This window comes from Amphibalanus amphitrite, unplaced genomic scaffold, assembly GCF_019059575.1.
Source record: "Amphibalanus amphitrite isolate SeventyFive unplaced genomic scaffold, NRLGWU_Aamphi_draft 000136F_arrow, whole genome shotgun sequence".
Taxonomy (NCBI): Eukaryota; Metazoa; Arthropoda; class Thecostraca; order Balanomorpha; family Balanidae; genus Amphibalanus; species Amphibalanus amphitrite.
Window position 1 is genome coordinate 198,099 of NW_024881631.1, and position 18,353 is coordinate 216,451.

The 18,353-nt window shown below is 61.5% G+C and overlaps 2 protein-coding genes across 2 annotated transcripts in view; one reads left to right on the forward strand and one right to left on the reverse strand.

Annotated features, from left to right (window-relative positions):
- Window positions 1-833: 833 nt before the first annotated feature.
- On the forward strand, window positions 834-5,246 carry LOC122382255 (F-box only protein 47-like). The gene is made up of 9 exons (XM_043367353.1): window positions 834-861; window positions 1,022-1,245; window positions 1,588-1,677; window positions 1,913-2,029; window positions 2,354-2,466; window positions 3,242-3,369; window positions 3,728-4,044; window positions 4,263-4,410; window positions 4,646-5,246. Exons 1-9 carry the CDS (start codon window positions 834-836, stop codon window positions 4,750-4,752), a joined length of 1,272 nt encoding a protein of 423 aa, XP_043223288.1. The 3' UTR covers window positions 4,753-5,246.
- Window positions 5,247-5,508: 262 nt separating this feature from the next.
- The window catches only part of LOC122382256 (E3 ubiquitin-protein ligase MYCBP2-like), a 34,712-nt gene continuing 21,867 nt past the window's right edge, over window positions 5,509-18,353 (reverse strand). The window contains exons 34-52 of the mRNA XM_043367354.1: window positions 15,894-18,331; window positions 15,541-15,682; window positions 15,136-15,312; window positions 14,567-14,820; window positions 13,906-14,287; window positions 13,224-13,643; window positions 12,966-13,073; window positions 12,566-12,720; window positions 12,066-12,219; window positions 11,337-11,861; window positions 10,882-11,052; window positions 10,205-10,605; window positions 9,793-10,000; window positions 9,284-9,508; window positions 8,715-8,843; window positions 7,859-8,398; window positions 7,364-7,570; window positions 6,805-7,078; window positions 5,509-6,081 (exon numbers count right to left, since the gene is read on the reverse strand). Of these exons, the coding sequence (XP_043223289.1) occupies window positions 5,966-6,081; window positions 6,805-7,078; window positions 7,364-7,570; window positions 7,859-8,398; window positions 8,715-8,843; window positions 9,284-9,508; window positions 9,793-10,000; window positions 10,205-10,605; window positions 10,882-11,052; window positions 11,337-11,861; window positions 12,066-12,219; window positions 12,566-12,720; window positions 12,966-13,073; window positions 13,224-13,643; window positions 13,906-14,287; window positions 14,567-14,820; window positions 15,136-15,312; window positions 15,541-15,682; window positions 15,894-18,331 (7,026 nt within the window). The 3' untranslated portion in view covers window positions 5,509-5,965. The remainder of the gene's footprint in view (window positions 6,082-6,804; window positions 7,079-7,363; window positions 7,571-7,858; window positions 8,399-8,714; window positions 8,844-9,283; window positions 9,509-9,792; window positions 10,001-10,204; window positions 10,606-10,881; window positions 11,053-11,336; window positions 11,862-12,065; window positions 12,220-12,565; window positions 12,721-12,965; window positions 13,074-13,223; window positions 13,644-13,905; window positions 14,288-14,566; window positions 14,821-15,135; window positions 15,313-15,540; window positions 15,683-15,893; window positions 18,332-18,353) is intronic.

An 18,353-nucleotide genomic window follows, 5' to 3' on the forward strand; every position in this document is an offset into this window, starting at 1 on the left:
CTTTATTCTTTTTTTTAAACTATGCAATATACCTTCAGTCAAATGATTGAAAATTCAGCTATTCACGGGACAACTATTGAAGCTGAGAGTAAAGTTCCTGAGATTTACTTTTCTGCGCCTTGCTTGCGCCTTCTGCTGCGAAATCTGAGATTGATTTTCGGTGTTCTGTCTTGGCTGTTTTGGTTCTGTCTTCTGTCGCGGGCGAATGGGCTCAAATCTAAATACAATTAACTTATTTCATTACCTAATTGCTGAAAATATTGTATACCGTTGGTAGCGGTAACCAAGGCGGTAACTATACGAGGTGGAGTAGACGGTCGACCACCTGGGTTAGGGTAAATTGATAACGGTAAGTATATTGCCATATGATCCATTCCAAAGTTGTTCCAAAGGCTTGGAAGTTGGATCAGTATTTATGGGTCAAGGTCAAGTCACGACACGAGAGGTCAGACGCGATACGTCTATATCCATGTTTTAACGCTTACGGACTAGGTATCTTGTAACTTGTGAACTAAATATAAATAGATATATACGGTCAAGATGTATTTTGTATGAGCTAATATGTTTCATCAATTTAAGTATAGGTACCAGCCTTTGCATTTCCTCATCCTGCCATAAATCCCATGTCATTTTTACCCTGCAGGTATACGAGGATATTCTTAGTTGTTTTCTCGGCGTCACCGAAAATGAAGTCTATGAGTATTTTGGATTTCCCCATTCGAAAGAAGCCTCGTCGGTCATCGCGGTTGGAGCTGAAAGAAACTCGCGACAGCAAGCCGAGATGTTTTTCGAGCTCGCCCATTGGATTGTTTGACATGCTCCCTCCTGAAATGATGCACCACGTATTTCAGTGGCTTGACGGTAAGTCATCGCGCGGTTTAAACCAAGATTATTTCAAGTTCGAGCGGACAATGGTGCCTTTTCCAGTCTACATTAAGCTATTGGCATGCTAACATACCTACTCAGATCGTCCAGTACGTCCGTAAATTGAGCAACTAAATACCAACAATTCCAAACACAGACTGGCCTGTGCAGTGTGCCTATCTGACGGACACTGGTTCCATTTACTGCGCGACTGGCCGGCGGCCAGCGGTGTCGCTCAGTCGGCTGGCGCTGACGGCCAAGTCGGTGCGCGCCCTGGTGGAGGCGTGGCTGGTGACGCCGCGCGCCATCGCCTGTCTGGTGCCGCCGCTGCCGGACGGAGCCGACCCGATCGGCCTGCCGGGCCCCGGACTGCTGGTCACGGTCAGTTGTGACGACAGAGGCTGCTGAGAGTCCGGGCCCGCCCCGACAGAGGCTGCCGAGAGTCCGATGCAGGCGCACCGGCTCCGCCTCCTCCCTGGTACTGGTGCAGTCGCCTCGCCCTTTTTCTTAGACATGATAGGTGTCGTCTATCTATCACTTCGATGAAAAGCGGTTATTTGGGTAGGTAGCCAACTGTCAAGTTGAGTATTAGATAAGTCATGCATACAGAGTTGTTAAATGTTTACCCGTTTAATCCCACTGTTTCTAAGCAACTCCACGCACCCGTGTGTCGGTTTCAGTTCGCTCCGGCTAACGCTCGGTTTCTGTGGTGCGGTTGGTCAGTTTCAGCGTCTGGGGCTGCTGCAGAAGCGCGTCACCTGCCTCTACTTCACCAAAGACCGGCTGCGCAGACTGTGGGACTTTGTGAACCAGGTGAGTCTTCTGCCGGGTGTGTTAGGGTAGAGCGCTGGGGATTAACGATCTCCGGATGATACTGGGGCAAACAATCTCGCCATGAATATTAGACGATCAAACCCAACAGTCTCCCGTATATTGTGTAACGTTATCATGCCCCGAGTCCTAACGCTAACGATATCGGTGTGTAGTGGTCCTATGAGTGCCGGTCTCTGCCGCTCTGTGCCGGTGACGGCCGCGGTTCCCTCGCCAGGTGGACGCGCGCTGGAGCGCCGCCGGCGTCTCGGTGCCGTGCGTGGTGACGCTGGCCTGCTACGGCCGCTTCCTCCACGCCGCCATCGCCGGATGGGAGGAGTGCGAGTGCGACAAGGTCAGACAGTCGCCGGCCGTCCACGCAGGCTCAGCAGCCACAACTTCGCTCAGAACTCTCCCGTCACTTATATTAGGCGGATTACACGGACCACAAGTCCTTGTTGAAACAGTCCGAGGTTGGCTCGTTGACCAATGCTAGCCAGTAGCCTTTTTATAAACAAGACAAAGTAAAAGTAACAACATAATCATATTTCCCTTTTCTACGCGCAAGCGATCCATTTCTCCCAACATGAAAGATGACGTGGTCGTATGCCAGTGTCTCCCTGTGTGTTCGTTCCCGGCCCGTAACTAACGTGTGCCTCCCGGCGCCCGGCATGAGCAGGTGTTCCGGGCGCTGTCGAGCCGCTGCTGTATGACCCAGCTGGCCGAGCGGGTGCTCAGAGGAACGGCCGGCGCCGCGCCCCAGGACGAGGTCAACCTGCGCCTCTTCTACAGGTCAGCGACCGGCTCCATGCTCGTCAAGATGGCTCGACGCCAATCTCAAAGTAACTGTTACCCATGCAACAATAAAGACAATGTCAGCGATACGTTGACAGAACCATTGTTGGAGTATCCTTGTAATCTACAATAAAATACGCCCGGAACCAGGGCTGCGGAGTCGGAGTCGGAGTCGGAGTTGGAGTCGGTCGGAGTCGACAGTTCTGCCCGGAGTCGGAGTCGGAGTCGGAGTCGCCAAAATCTTACCGACTCCGACTCCGGAGTCGGAGTTAACGCTGCATGGCTCAGCGTCAATTTGATTTGACGTTGAGCACCTGAATTTGATTGACGATACTGCGCTAGAAATTATATTTTGTCGAAAAAAGGCCATTTTGCCGTTTTGGACGAACGTTTTCAGCGAAAAAAAAGCAGAAGACGGTGAAGTCCCCAGAGCCTGCTTCATAATTCTGCACGCTATTTTTAATGCATAATTGCAACGCATAGCCTTGGAACGCACAAGGGATGGTTTCAGGCAAGATAAAAACATCTCCGTTATGAACTTCAATATCATGATATGGATTTTAATAGAACCGTCCGGAGTCGGAGTCGGAGTTGGAGTCGGACTCGGAGTCGATTTTTGAAGCCGGAGTCGGAGTCGGAGTCGGAGTCACCCTAAAATCCATCGACTCCGCAGCCCTGCCCGGAACTTTGTCCTTCTGGCATCGAATTACGATTTCCCCACCACCTTCCGGCCGTCCACTCCGTCCTGTACCCATACCCGCCGCTGCGGCAGGCTGGTGCTGCTGGACCCGTGTCGGACCGCCCGCGACCGGCAGCTGTGGACGGAGCGTATCCTGGCCGGACACTCGGTGCACCGGCAGGCGCGCCTGCTCTACCTGCTCTACGGACCGCGCACACACAGTGAGTCGGGAGAGGGAGGGAAACCGCCTGCTCTACCTGCTCTACGGACCGCGCACCCACAGTGAGTGGGGACTGGGGAGAGCCTGAGGCCTGTTCTACGGACTGTGCACGCATAGTGAGTGTGGGGGGGGGGGGGGGCACTTCGGTGATAGAGCAGCGAGCTATCTGCTCTCCGCCCGGTGTGTGTGTTGCTAATTGCTGTGAATGCTCCTACGCAGCTCCAGACTCCAGTGATGGACGCTGATGAAACATTTGTGCTGTGGGGACGAGCCGCATCGTACGTGGATTTGTGGAAGTCGAGTCCTCGCTCCGTTTTTGAGTGTGCCGTCTCCAACCTCCCCCCGCCCGCCGTCCGCAGAGGAGCTGCTCTGGGAGGAGACCACCGACAGCATCCCGCACGGCGCGCACCAGGCGGCGCAGCACTTTGCCGAGCTGGCGGCGGCGCTGACGCGGCTGGCGACCGCCCCGGGCTGGTCGGGCGCCGCGCTGGCCGACCTGCTCGAGCACCTGGTGGCCGCGCCGGCGCCCTGGCTGGCAGAGAACGTGGCCTGCCTGCTGCTGCTGGCCGGCGAACAGGTGGCCGTGCCGCTGCTGGCCGCTCAGGCGCGCGCCGGGCGTACCGGCCAGGTGGCCCGCCTGCTCGGCGCGCTCTGCATCATGACGCACAAGTTCCGCGTGAGTAGAGGGTCGACGGTGGGGCGAACAGATGCGGACTCTGTGGGCCAGGGCTGTGCGTAAAGGAACATTAAGCCGAGCCGGCGTGGTCCGAGAGTGCGAAATCTTTTCGCCACAGATAAGCCCAGTACAATATGGGTACCGACTACTGACTGCGGTGTCTGTACTCCGCAGCAGATCCAGCACTGGGTGCTGACGGTGGTGTCTGTATTCCACAGCGGAGCCAGCACTGGGTGCTGACGGTAGTGCGCCAGCTCTGCCAGGAGATCGGCAGCGCGCGCGACCGCGGCGGCCTGGTGCGGGCCATCTGGGACGCCTTCACCTGCCAGATCATGGACCTCTGGGACCTGCTCCGGTCACACGAAGGTTCGTTTGTAAGACCGCGGTGGTGGTATAGACTCTGGGCAACTCGCTACAGCTGTAACATGACTGTCCCAGAATCGTCCCTTTGCAGTGTGGTGGTGACGGTCCGCCTCCTCAGTAGGCGGATTTTTATACCTGATTTTTTGACGTATAGTAGGTAATGTCGGTACACACTCTGCGTGGTGGCGACATTCCGTCCCGTTGAGGTACCAATACTGACCGCCCCGCCCGCCGGCAGACCCGGACCTGATCGAGGAGGACATCCGTCTGCTGGTGTCAGCGCACGCCGAGTTCGGAAAGGTGGTCATGTGCCGCGCGCTCGTGTCCGACGGCCTGCAATGCTGACGAAGTCGCCGCCAGCACTACTGAAACAGCCGCCGCCCGGCCGAGCCGGCTTGGTCTGCACTGCTGACCGATTCACGGCTTCCCTCGCTGGCCTGGTGACCTGATGAGTTGCCAACTGGTCAGCCAGGCCCCTGCCTAACCGGGGGCCTCCAGCGTCCGTACTCATTTTCGAGATAAAACCCGCGTTTTTCCATGTTGATGTGATAATCATGACAGTACAAAGACATGAGACCAGCGTCTTTCCACATGCGTGTGATAATCATGAGTACAATGATCTAAAACTTTCATCTCTTCATATTAGTGTGATAATCATGTGTGTATATTGACGCCGTTATCTGTTATATGGTGTTATATTTTTTACTTGCAATCCACATATTTATATATTTCATAAGAACATGGACTGTTCTACCTTTTATGATTTGTGTTCGTTTTTGTGCCATTGATCGCAAGTTGGGAATAAATAAAATCGTATTGCAGCATTAGCTGTGCTAAAACGGATTGTTTCTTCAGTAGCGAATCTGGACCAGGCACAAGCAGGACTCGTATCACAGTGTTCGTTTTTGCCTCAGAGTAGTGGATGGTGCCGGTCGCATATTAGTGTCTTGTAGATGAAAGCCCAGAGGATATTGTTTTCGTGGTTCTATCGGTGACGTTCTACCAAATCTATCGCTTGTTCCGTCCCTCTATCAGTCCTGCCCTGCCAGGTCGGCCCAAGTGTCTCGTCGCGTTCATTCGTTCCCTCAGAGGCAGTGAGTTGGTAGCAGTCGCTGGTATTTCCAACATAGCTCGGGTCATTAAGCGAATACAGATAATACGTCCCGTACCGGATCGGGTACATACGAGTAACATAACGGGTACGCGGGGTCGATCGGTAAACACAATACCAGCCCGGTCCGCCGGGCGTAGCAGCGGTCAGCCGGAGCAGGGAGTACAGTCATTGGGTAAACAAAGCAGCACAGCCAACGTCTCAGCGGATCACAACGAAATCGAACCAAACAAACAACATCCGTACAAAGTGGTTCGAAGTATCCACACTGACACATGAGATTCTCCCGCGTATTAAAGGTAGCAGCGCCAAAAATAGGGGCGCCTCGCAAGGAAGTTCAGGGCTCTTAAACACCAGAAACATGGGTACATTTGGCACCGGGCAGCGGCCAGCGGGCGGCGGCCGCGGCCGGTCGGCGGACCTCACTTGATAGGGGAGCGGCGCCGCTCAGAATGTGTGCGCGTTCCGGCAGACGCCGCAGCCGAGCGCAAACTCCTCGCCGGTGGGCGGGTGCTCCACGTGCAGTGGACACTCTGAGCCCTCCAGCTGGACGGCGCGCGGACCTGGCGACACACGGGAGCGCCGGGCGGTCAGTGAACACTTAGTAAGATATACCGTGCACCCCCCGCCCCTAACCCATCCGGGCTAACCCGTGACCGGCCCTGCACAACGGCCCTAGCACGCTGCATGCAGGGTCGGTCCGCCGGCCGCTCGGCCGGGGCGCCGGACTGCGCGATGGCGTCCCGCTCGGGCGGTCGGCGTGATAGGGGCGCTGCCCCTGCGAGTGTTTGCCTATGCGTTTTTATATCCATACGCCATTATTAAGCAGGGCAGCGCGGGCGGGGGCAGGCGGCCCGTCTGGAGCGCCGGGGGGGGGGGGACGGTATCCTACACCTCTCCCCGGCCAGGGAGGTGTCTCTTATTAGCTCTCCCTGGGGCTGGGGCGGCAATGGCCTGAAAGTGTCGTCCCGGCCCGCCCAGACGGGCGGGTATTCTCATTATACGTCATTTTTTTAATAGTGTTCCTGATGCTTTCTCAGTGTGTGAACATTTTGTGAATAAAACTAGAAAAAAAAGATATACCGTGCACGGCAGGCGGGATAACGTCAATGACAACCCGCCAGGTCCCTCCTCAGCCGCCGCGGCATAACACGGCAGCAAAACGGCGGGCGGGCGATATTCGGCCTCAAGGCAATACTTATAACTACTAGTCCCGTGTGTACGTTTGTCCTCTCCCAGCAGAGTGCATACTCCGTGTAACCATCCGCGGCGCCGGTCGGACCTACCTGCCGGACAGGCGGGCAGCTGCAGCACCGGGATGCTGGTCAGCCGCTGGAAGTCGTCGTGGCACGCGTTACAAAAATGCGTCTTGCCGAAGCAGAAGAAGACGGCCACCGAGCAGCAGTAGCGGCACTTGTACTCGAGGAAGTCGGTGCCGTGCTTGGGGCAGAGCTGGGCGCGCGTCACGTCACTGCACGCGCCGCAGACCAGCTCGGAAGGGTCGTACTCGTCGGCAGCGCCGGCCGCCGCGTCACAGCGCGCCTCGCCGCCGTAGTACGCCTGAGACGTCACAGGGGAGGCAGGCGTGCCCACAGTCAAACAGCAGCAGAAAAAAATGTGCAGGGTCAGGAAGTAAGGGTATAACTTGTTTAGACAAACGCCATGATTAAAAAATGTAGTAAATATTTGTCAAAGAAAGGCTACTCTGAAGAAGCTGATACCACTTCCCACACCGAAAATTTTCCCCGTCCCATGGGCACAACCCACCTAGAAAATGATCTCCCTACGCTGGCACCCAAGTTGGAACAATGTATAATATCTACTGAGTAACAGCTGAGAACTGACCTTTCCGCACTTGCAGCAGACGTAGTAGGCGTATCGGTCCATGGCCATGGCTGCCAGCTGATCGTCCCCTCCGCCCGCGGCGCCAGCCGCCTCGCTCAGTCGCAGTCCGTCGTATTCGCAGCGAATCAGCGCCTTCTTACGGACGTCGGCGTACAGCGCGCGGATCGGCGCCAGCAAGTCCGACAGCATCTCGTGCTCGATCGGCGCCTGGGGGGAGACACAGACGGGGCTACAGATTTGGTCTCACGCACACAAAGATACGGGTAGAGCACATCTGAGTTTGGCAGAGATGTACGGTATAGAAGGCACGTGACGCAGACACATATAATGTGGATACGAAAGGATCACTGGCGTAGACAAAACACAGGCAAGGCAAAGGAGACCTGTCACAGACACAAACACAACTACCAGAGGTTAGTCTGATACTGAGGCACCAACGACACGGCCTGACACAACCAGGAGCAGGTCGGATGGAGTACGTCCCGCCGTCCTCACCTTACAGATGGGGCAGAGTGAGAATCCGAAGGTGATGCGCGGTCCGACCCAGCGGGCGGTGAGCACGCGCCGGCAGCAGTGCAGGTGGAACAGGTGGCCGCAGGCGAGCAGCAGCGCCGGCGCCGCCGACAGGCGCTCCGTGAAGCACACCATGCACATGTCGTCGGCGTCCTGGCGCAGCCGGCCGCCGCCGCAGCCGTGCAGGCAGGGCAGGCAGCGCGGCTCGTCGCGCACGCCGCCGCACGGGTGGCCGCAGCTGAGCAGCCGCTGGCAGGCGGCCCGCTGGTGCGCCGCGCACTCGGCCTCCTCACAGACGGGCGGCTCGAGCGCCGTGCCGCCGCCGGCCGGCGCGCCGCAGAACCGGCACTGGCCCAGCGCGGCGGCGGCCGGCGCCGAGAGCGCCGCCTCCGCGCGCCACCGAAACTCCACCATCGACTTGAGGCTGGGCGCGTCGGAGAGCGCCATCAGCCAGAAGAGCTTGAGCCGTCCGCAGCCCTCGTGCAGGTCCACCCGGATCGCCTCCTCCTCCTCCTTCAGCACCTGGAGACACACATAGGGGGGCGTCAGAGGGGATCCGGTCCATCTTTGAATACACACTGACCGGGAGGGACAGAAGCTCAGGGGCCGTCAGAGCTGAGGCCCCTGAGAACACAAGACTATCGAGAGGGGGTCATCACATAGAAACGGAGACACTTTGATCTTATGCTCGCTGAACAGCTTCCGCTACTGCAAGGTGTTGATTTTGCAGTCAGGCTAATATAGAATCATACTACTACATGCTATATTACGAGGATGCTATAGCTCGTATTGTTGGGATATCGTTGCCCATGTGCTTGTCGCCAGCTTCCCTACCTACCTGTCTGTGGTGGGGCCGCGCCTTCCTGGACAGGTGCAGCACCCGGTCGCAGTCGGCACACAGGTGGCCACACTCGGAGCACGCTACCAGAGCTGTCGTCTCGCCGTCGTCGTGGTTATCACAGGTTGGCTGTAACGGGACCAGCGCGCTAGTCAGTGGCACATAGTTGGTGAGACACATATCAGTACGTATCGCTCAGCTGCTCCAGTTCGTTACTGAAATGGCCACACAGAAATAATTATGCCGGAGATTACCCGCGGCAGGATAACTAGGACACCGACTTCTTTATCGGGCTGGTAAATTGCCGTTATTGTTCGCTGCCGCTAAAAACAAAAACAAACACAAAAACAAAAAACTAATCGCGGCTGAGGCCAACGTTACAAAAGATAAGCCCACTGCGGGTTAACCCTGAGCGTCCAGTGTACAGTGCACGTTGGCACAGTGTACAGTGTGTTCGTCGATCTGTGTGCGTGTGGAGGGGGTTGGGATACTAACCCTCGCCTGACCGCCGTGTCCGGCGGCCGGAGGTGTGGAGTGTGTGCGTATGGGGAGGGGGGGGGGATACTGACCCTTGCCTGACCGCTGTGTCCGGCGGCCGGCCGCCACCGGCCGGAGGTGAGTCGGTCGGCGTGCTCTGGCCGCAGCACACAGAGCGCCACCAGGGCGCGCCACAGCGCCGCCGAGCGCAGGCAGGCGGCCGGCGCGCGTCGCTCAGAGGGCACCCGACTGAGCGCCAGCAGAGCAGAGGACACCGAGCGGCGGGTGACCGTCGCCCAGTCCTCCGACAGCTTACCCTGCGGTATACGAGCAGACATGCGTAACGCATCAAACACAGACAGAACAGACGTCCGGTCAATATGGTAAAGAGACTACTGGAACCCATCAGCCATGACGCCAGAGCCTCCAATGGCTATGACAATGCGGGCATATGCAACACTCACTATTTTTCATTCAAATTATTTCATTATTATACATTCATATTAATTCATTCATGTCACACATGGACACCATCTCCGAAGCACAGCCCCCTATCCCCTCTGAATATCGTCTCTGACAGCGGAGCTGACACTGCTCTTACCTCGCTCATGTCATGCAGCAGTTTGAGGACGCGCTCGCCGACGCTGGCGGTCATGAGGCCTCGCCAGACGGCCGGCTGGCCGGCGTCGTCCAGGGCGGTGTCGGCCAGACGGACCGAGCGCTGCACGCGCCGCGCGCCCTCCTTGTACTTGACCTGCACCGACAGACACTTGGCCACGCACGCCAGCAGCACGTCCAGCACGCCGAACCTGCGAGAGATGGACGGACGGCAAGTCAGACAACTCAGTACAGCATGTGATCCCTGGGCGTACATAATCGCTGAAGCACAGATCAGCAGTGAGCACATAAAATGAGAACATTATCTGATCTAAGCACAGCCCGCTGCCCAATGTATCTGAGGAGACGGCGGCAGGCAGTTTGCAGTAAGCACTCGGGGAAGGAGCATCGCTCACCTGCCGTCGTCCTGCTCTCCGCCGTCGCCGCCGTCCGCTGCCTCCCGCTCGGCGCCGGGGCCGGCGGTCGGCTCAGTGTCCGGCAGCAGGCAGCGCGCGCCCTGCAGCTCGGCCAGCGCGGCCGGCGCCAGCTCGGGCAGCACGCGCCGCAGCAGACTGACCACCTGGCGCTGACAGCGGGCCGAGCCGGCGTGCAGCAGAGCGAGCAGGTCGGCCAGCAGCCGCCGCTGGCCGGACAGGTGGCGGCGGCCCACCGCGCTGCCGCTCAGAGACAGCAGCATTGAGAGCATCTGGAAACAGTGCGTGTCGCCGCCCGCAGCCGCCGCCGCCGCCGGCTCAGACTGGTCGTCACAGAGCCGCGCCGCCTCGCGCGCCAGCGCCGCCATCACATGGTCGCAGATCTGGCGACAGGGAAGGAAGCAGAAATGGCAGTTCAGGAGACGCGATCATCTGTTCGAGACAACATGCACACTCTGGGCTGCTTTTCCTCTAAACCGCGCTGGGTTAGCAACTTCCACCGCCTCAATGAACCGAGACTGACACTCGTATGCGCGGTCCTCGTTTACTCTTCACTAACCGACAGCCGCATACCACTCATACAGCCAGTGGTGAGTGACAGCAAACCCCTACCCCGTTCCGCCCTTCATCATCCTGTCAGAGTCCCTCACGCCCCTCACCTGGGTCTGCAGGTGTGTGAGCTTGCAGCGCGAGAACAGAATGGAGACCATGTGCTGTCGCAGGTCCGTGTCCTCCTCGCCGGAGGCGTCAGCGGCGGGCGCGGCGGCCGGCGCAGGGCCGCCGCTGCTCGGCGTCTCGCCGTCCTCCGTCGCCAGCAGCTTACCGAATACCTGCGGAAAGAGACAGGCTATCAGCCGCTTGCCAAACACCTGTGGACACAGGATACGAAACGGGTCACAGAGACTTCCCAACCACTACAGACTGCAAGAGACATGCTCCACTTTGTCAAACACCTACACCAGCAACAAACGGAAACAATGTTCAAGAGATTTTGAGGAGAGCAGACGCGTGATGCGGCCACACATTAAAGAGGAGCGCAGGGAAACAATGAGCACCGCAAGTCACGGCGGTCGGCCGCCACACATACAGCCCGCGGTGTGTGTGATCCTCTCACCTGAGCGGCGATGAGTCGGAAGACCCGCAGCGTCTCGGCCTCGCAGGCGGCCTGCCGGACGGCGGCGGCGGCCGGCGCGGGCCGCGGCCCGGCTCCCTCGGCCAGCAGGGCCACCTGACGGAGCCGCAGGCTGTTGTCGGGCCCGCGGAGCTCCAGCCGCAGTCGGCAGGCCTCCAGGCGCGGCGGCACGGCCACCGTCAGCCAGCCGGCGTGGCGCGCGTCCACGGAGAGCGCGCGCAGCCGCGACAGCTGGTCGGCGGCGCGGCCGGCGCGCGCCGTCACCGCCGACACCTTGTTCTGCGGGTCGCGCACATTGTCCACGTGGACGGCGGCGAGCCGGAGCGGGCCGGCGCCGGCGGCCAGCGCGGCGGACACCACCTTGGTGCGGTTGCGGTCCTCGTCACCGCTCTCCCAGAACGTCTCCGTGCTGGCGTCGGTCAGAGAGTCGAGCAGCGCGGCGCGGGACGACGTCTCGATGGCCGCGGACGAGGTGACGTCCTCCAGACTGGTCAGCAGAACGCCCGACTGGGGAGGGAACGGAGGGTACAGCGTAACTCAGGCAGTTTACATAAAGAACACTGTAGGACAGCGCAATTAGACCGGAGAGGCAAAGCAGCACGTTCCAACACGCATATCCCGACGATCAGCCTGTAGGCAAAACATCAGGCTAATGAAGCACCCTAGTGAGCATTCACCTTTCTCAGGCCCGGGCAGAGTTCTCAGACTGACCTGTTCGGCGGCCGGTCCGTGCTGCGAGCCGGCCATGCCTCCCTCCTCCCCGGCGCCGTCGTCTGACCCGGCCAGGATGCGGCTGATGTTGGAGAACACGTGACTGCGGTGGAGGAAGCCGTGGTCGGCCGGCAGGAACCGCAGGCCCCAGCACCTGCCGAACACACAGAATATCAGCAACGGCGGGACTGAGGTGAGACAGAGCAGACAAAAACCCGCGGCACCGGCGACGGGACAAAAGGCGGTGACCAAAGGGACGCAGCTGCTGTCGGTGTCCCACAGGACATTTCCATTCCATTCCATTCCAGAGTGTTTATTGCGCATCGACAACCTAGTAAAACGATCGGAAAATGAACATGAATGTTTGAGAAACATGTGTGAGAAACCTATACATAAGACACGTTAGATCCACAAGAAGACGTGAACCAGATGCGATTCGAAAGGCTCACTGTTTCTGCAGCTGACGCCAAACGGCGCCCCTTCTCGGCAATATCACCCACCTGACTGCAGTGAGCTGCAGGCTGGACCCGCCGGGCAGCAGCGGCATCAGGTCGGAGACGGTCTGCAGCAGCGTGTGGAAGGCGGCCGGCAGCGTGGAGCCGCTGCCGGCCAGCGGCACGTCCGACTGCGGGTGGTCCAGCACTGTGCCCTCCTCCTGACGGGCAGAGGGGAAAAGTATAGTCAGTAGGGGGACTCGGGGAGGGGCGGAGAGCCCTTTCGAGGATGGCAGAGGTAAGCCATCCAAGCGATCCACTCTATTTGGGACTAGTCACTCGTGACTCGTATTCCCGCAAATTCATCTTGCCTTGATGCAAAACAAAAGCACAGCTATCATTATCACAGCAGCAGAGCAAGTCACTGTCAGTTGTCACCCTTTCCCGTAATCCCTGCGCCACTCACCTGATGTGCGCCGGGCGCCGGCTCGGGACTCAGCGCCTGGATCAGGTGCCACATCAGGTCATGGAGGCAGGTCGGCTGGGTGACACTGCGCAGCAGCCAATTCAGCGCCTGGTAAACACAAAGACAGTCGGTCAGTGCCGCGGCAAGGCAGCTGCAGCACCCGGCAAACTCTCAGAGGCGTGCAGGCGACTGTCTCATAGTCCAATCAGAGTCTCAAAGACATGTGATCCGGTAAAACAGAGTCCCGCTGACTCTCACCTGCAGGGCGTAGACGCGGCAGGCGGCGCGCCGGATGGCCCGTCGCAGCGCGCGCTGCAGGTAACCCAGCTCGTGCTGCTGCAGTACAAACGCCACCACGGGCCGCGCCATGAGCGCCTGCAGCTCCGCCTGGCCGGCCGCCAGTCCCAGATCGGCCCGCACCTGGCGCAGACGGCTCGATGGACGCACCAGGAAGCCGGCCGGACCGCCGGCGCCGGCCGCCGCGTCGCCGGGCCGCTCGCCGGAGCTGGGCGCCCGCCGGCGGCGCACCATCAGCACGCGGCCGTCGGCGCCGGCCGCCGGCGAGGTGCCCACAGACACGGAGCGCTGGTAGCCGCGGCCGGCGCCCGAGGGAGGCGCGGAGGGCGGCTCGGCGGCCGGCGGCTCAGCGGGGTCCTCCGAGTGACTGGTGGCCGGCATCTGAGGGCACGGAACACGGAGACCGATTACAGCTAACAGGGTCCAGTCACAAGCTCAGATACAGGACATATTAAATATTAATGTCAGCCTGTAAGTGCATTTTATGAGTGGCACTAGGTATTGGACAGGCCGGTTAAATGACTTCCAAGAATAAAACTGCAATCAAAAGCGGTGAAGTAGACATCTGAACTTAGATTAAAGGAACGTCGATGAAAGACCGGAGGGCGGAGCCTGTGTGCCATTTCCCTCCCGCTCTACTCACACAGGCGGAGACGGGCCGGGCCGCCGAGCGTCTCGCCATCCTGCCCCTGCCGGCCGCCGGACCCGCGTTCTCGGCGTCGTTCTGCCTGCGCAGCTCTGCGGACAGCTCGTCCTCCTTGAGGCGGCGCAGGTGCGCCTGCTGACCGCCCAGCGTGTGCAGACACTGCAGTGAGACGGCCGGGAACGGACCCGTGCAGGCGGAGGCGGCCGCCGCGCCCGCCGGCGCCGGCTCCTCGGCCGCCAGCTCCAGCAGGAAGAGCGCGTTCTGCCGCATCACCCGGTGAGTTTCCCACTCAGTCGGGGAGCGGAGAGTGGCCGAGGAGCTCAGCGCGCCGCCGGCCGCCGGACGCCGCCGCGACTTCTTCCGGCGGAACACCTCCGGTCTGACGGGGAGGGGGGAGGAGTCCGTCAGACAGGGGCGGAGGAGACAGTCGCCGCCGCCTAGCACATCCAGTAATTTACTGGTATGCACAAAAGTGAAAAAAAAAACATATTAAACCCAGTCAAACTCAGTCATGTTCACTGTCCAGTCATGTTGATAAAAAGACCTCGCCTTGAAATGATAAAACTGTTCCATAGTAGCCGTGTGCAAAACGACAAAGTCAACCATTACACTCAGTACATAAAAATTAGCCTTTCAGTGTGAAGGTTACCCGGCTGACCTGGTGGCGGCGGCTGCGGCGATGTAGCGCTGCCGGCAGTCGGCGCAGAGCAGGTAGTACAGCCCGCCGCCTCCCGCAGCCCCGCACGGCTCGGCTGCCGCGCCGGCCGGCTCGCCGTACCGGCCCGAGGACAGGTAGCCGCGGCCGCCGCTGGCGCCGCCGCAGCCGGCGTGGTGCCGCTGCATGTGCGCCACCAGGCCGGCCGGCGGCAGCGGCGTGCAGCAGAGCTCACACAGCAGCGCGCTGCCGTGCATCTGCACCGAGAAAATATAACAGTCACTTTACAGCTTTAACCGCGGCAGTTAACACACTTGTCCCCCTTGTCCCCCTTGTTGTCCCCCTTGTCACTACCATATTCCTTGAATTTCCTATTTCCTGATTTCTAGTCCGCCCGAGACTCGGGAGTCTGTCATGCTTGCACGATTCCGACCCGGATTTCAGGCAAAACTGTCGACTTCGACGTACTACGAAATCGGCTCAGTTTTTATCGGCTGTCAAAAAGCCTTTTGATTTGATCCAGGGCCCAGAATTAGATAATAATTCCCGTGATGATGACGGCCCCGTCGTACCTGTTTGACGTGCCGCGCCAGATCGGTGAACAGTCCCAGACACAGCTCACAGCGCTGCTCCGACTCGCAGACGGGCTCTAGGTCGGCGCGCGCCTTTTTGGCGCGTTTGTCGCGCGACTCGCGGCTGGAGCGGTCCGGCCGCCGGGGCCGGGTGGTGCTAGGACTCGGCAGCGCCACCTGCCGGGGGCGACAGACGCCGAGTGAAGGCACATCTCCAAACTGGCAGAGACAGATAAATATCGACAGGCATAGACAGACATCACAAACATCAGCACGGCAGGCACCGACTCACAGCAGCGCCCACCGCAGTAGCAGTGGGTGAGCCATTCCAGTGTCTACCACCTCACATGAGCCGCGCGGTGAGTGCAAACAGACCGTCTGCGTGCCAGGGCCGGCATTACTCACCTGCTGAGCGATCAGTCCGGTCAGGACAGACACCAGACCGTCCCAGATGGCCACCAGGTGCAGCAGCGAGGGCATCTGACCGCCGCACTCGATCTCCGGCACCGTGTCCAGGTCCGACGAGTCGCCGCACTCCCGGTCAGCGCTGAAAAACGTGCCCAGTCAGAACAAGTCAACAACGCACCCAGTCAGAACAGACATAAACACACCCATTTCGAGGAGTCGCCGCCCTCCCGGCCCCGACCAGCGTTGAAAACATCACCAGGTCATAGCAGTCACAATGGTTCTGGCCACAATATGTATATTCAGTAACCCCTCGTGACCAACTCAGCGAGCAGCACTGGCCCCCGTCTCACCCGTGCGTGTGTGCCGAGTCGGCCGGCGGCGTCCTGTGCAGGTGGCTGCCGCCGGACACCTCCAGTGAGTGCCGCTGCTGTCGCCGCTCCGCCGCGCCGGCCGCGCCGTCCACCCCGTCCCCGGCCCCCGCCGAGCCGCGGCGGCCGGCGCGCGGGTGGAACTTGAGGTAGGTGGCGCAGGCCATGGCGTCGTGCACCAGCCCCTCGTGCCAGAGGAAGGCGGCGAACACGGCACGCTGACACTCGGCCACCGAGGGACTGAGCGCCGTGCGCGGCGGCCGGGTCGGAGACTCCCCGGCGGCGGCGGCCGGCGGCGCGGGCCGCTCCCGCCGGCGCGCCGCCGTCGGGCTGCCGGTCCGCTCGCGTTTGGCGCGTACCGCCGGCCGCGGCGAGAGCCGCGCCGCCGGCGGGTGGCCGCCGCCGATACTGAACGACGACCGGTCGGCGCGCGGAGAGCCCTCCGGCGAGGTCTGCGTGCCCGTCTGCGCCAGCCGCCGCTCCGGCTCCCGGACACTGGGGGCAGAGCCGCAGCTCTGCAGTGAGGAGCCGGACGGCGAGCCGCTCGTGTCGCGCGCCAGCGAGCTGACCAGTGCGCTGGTGTCGCTGGGCGCCGACTCGGCGCGGCCGCCAGAGCTTAGCTGGGCAGACATGTAGCGCGGCCGGACGGCGGCCAGCGGGCTGGAGCTGCGGCTCCGGCTGGGACTGTGCAGGCCCGAGGCGGCCGCCGCCGGTACTGAGCCGCTCAGCGGGCTGTCACCGCCGCTGTCTCCGCCGGCGCCCGGGATGGCGATCGGGCTGTGACTGATCCCGGACGGCCGCGGGCTGAGCGGCGGCTTGGGGCTGAGGCCCCGCGCCGCCGCCGGCCGGCCGCGTTTGGGCGTGCCGGGCGGCGTGCGCGGCGGGGTGTCGCCGTTACCGTTATATCGCGACTCGCTCAGCGCCTTGACCACCTCTCGTACGGAGACGCCGCCGGCAGCACCCCGCGGCGGGCTGTCTCGGGCCGGAGAGGAGTCCCGCGCGCGGCCCTGGCTCAGCCACCTGTCCAGCACGGACGGCTTGTGGTGTCCCGCGGGGACCGGGGACGCGCCGCGGGCCGCCGGGGCCGGGCCAGCGGCGGCCTCCGCCGGCGGCGTGGACCGCCCGGTGCCCGTGGCAGCCCCTCCGGCCGCCTGTCTGATGAGGTCCGTGCGCGGCGGTACGGGCGGCGGCTGACGGACGGCGCCGAACACGAACGGCCGCCCGGCGTCCGCCGAGGAGGCCGACCCCGAGAGACTGCCGCCGCCGCTGCCGCCTGAGTCGCCGCCGCCGGCCGCGCGCGCCCCGAAGCTGAAGCTCTTGCTGAGGTTGGTGGAGAAGTTGAATGAGGAGGCGGTGGGCAGGGAAGAGGACATGTTGCAGTGTCCGTTGGCCAGCGGCTGCGGCAGGCGGCGCAGGTACACCAGCGCAGAGTCGGACACCATCGCCCAGGCGTCCGGCGCGTCGGCGCAGTAGCGCGAAACAGACTCGTTGGAGAGTTTGAGCCAGCGCTCGGTGCCGTCCACCACCTCGCCGACGCCGGAGAGCCGGCTGCCGCGCTGCACGGTGGCCAGGCTGCGGCTGCTGCGGACCGGCAGCTCGCGCAGGTTGTGTCCGTCCGGGCCGCAGCGCACCACCTCGTACTGTCCGGGTCCGACCGGGAACGGGCCGGACGGCCGGCGGGTGGGCGCTGAGCGGCTGAGCGCGCCGTCCGCGGCGGCCGCCGGCTCGTCCGGCGGCACCAGCAGCGTCTTGCCCAGGTGCTGGTTGTACTGGAGGCACCAGCCCTCGGCGGGCGGGTGGCGGCCGCACAGCTCCCGCAGCGACTCGGCCGACAGCCGCACCCACACGCCGTCGTCGTTGTGCACCTCGTCGACGAAGGTGAGGTGTCCCCCGACGGGCACCAGGCCGGCCTGTTCCGACTGCAGGCTCGGGTGGGAGCGCACCCGTAGGCCGGCAGAGTTCTGCACGCAGAAGCGGCGCTCTCGGCGCGCCGGCGCAGCGGGCCGCGCCGGAGCGCTGGCGGCCGGCGGCGGGAAGCCGTGCGGCGGCTCGCGCACCTGGACGCGCTGCACGTGCTCCAGCTGCGCGCCGTCCACACAGACGTGGATGCCGTACCAGCCGCTGGCGGCCGGCGTCCAGCTGGCCGAGTAGGTGCCGTCTCCGTTGGACCGGACCAGCATACTCTCGGTGGGCCGGCGCACGGCAGGCGCCACGAACCGCAACTCCTCGAACGAGTAGGCGCTGTAGGCGGGCATCAGGCTGATGGCCTGGTAGCACATCTTGTCTTTGACGGTGGCCTGGTAGGGCGTGTCCAGAGAGGGGACCGGGTGGCCGCCAAACGACCGGTTGTCCACCTGGCTGATACGGCGCATCTTGCAGCTGTCCTCGGCTGGCGAGATGGGCTCAGCACGCACCTCCACCTGCGGAGAGAGCGGAGCAGAG

Coding starts and splice junctions, on each gene's coding strand:
- LOC122382255 (XM_043367353.1), top strand. CDS start 834: ATGCACCACGTATTTCAGTGGCTTGACG. Junction 1,678..1,912: donor TGTGGGACTTTGTGAACCAG/GTGAGTCTTCTG, acceptor TTCCCTCGCCAG/GTGGACGCGCGCTGGAGCGC. Junction 2,467..3,241: donor AACCTGCGCCTCTTCTACAG/GTCAGCGACCGG, acceptor CCGCTGCGGCAG/GCTGGTGCTGCTGGACCCGT.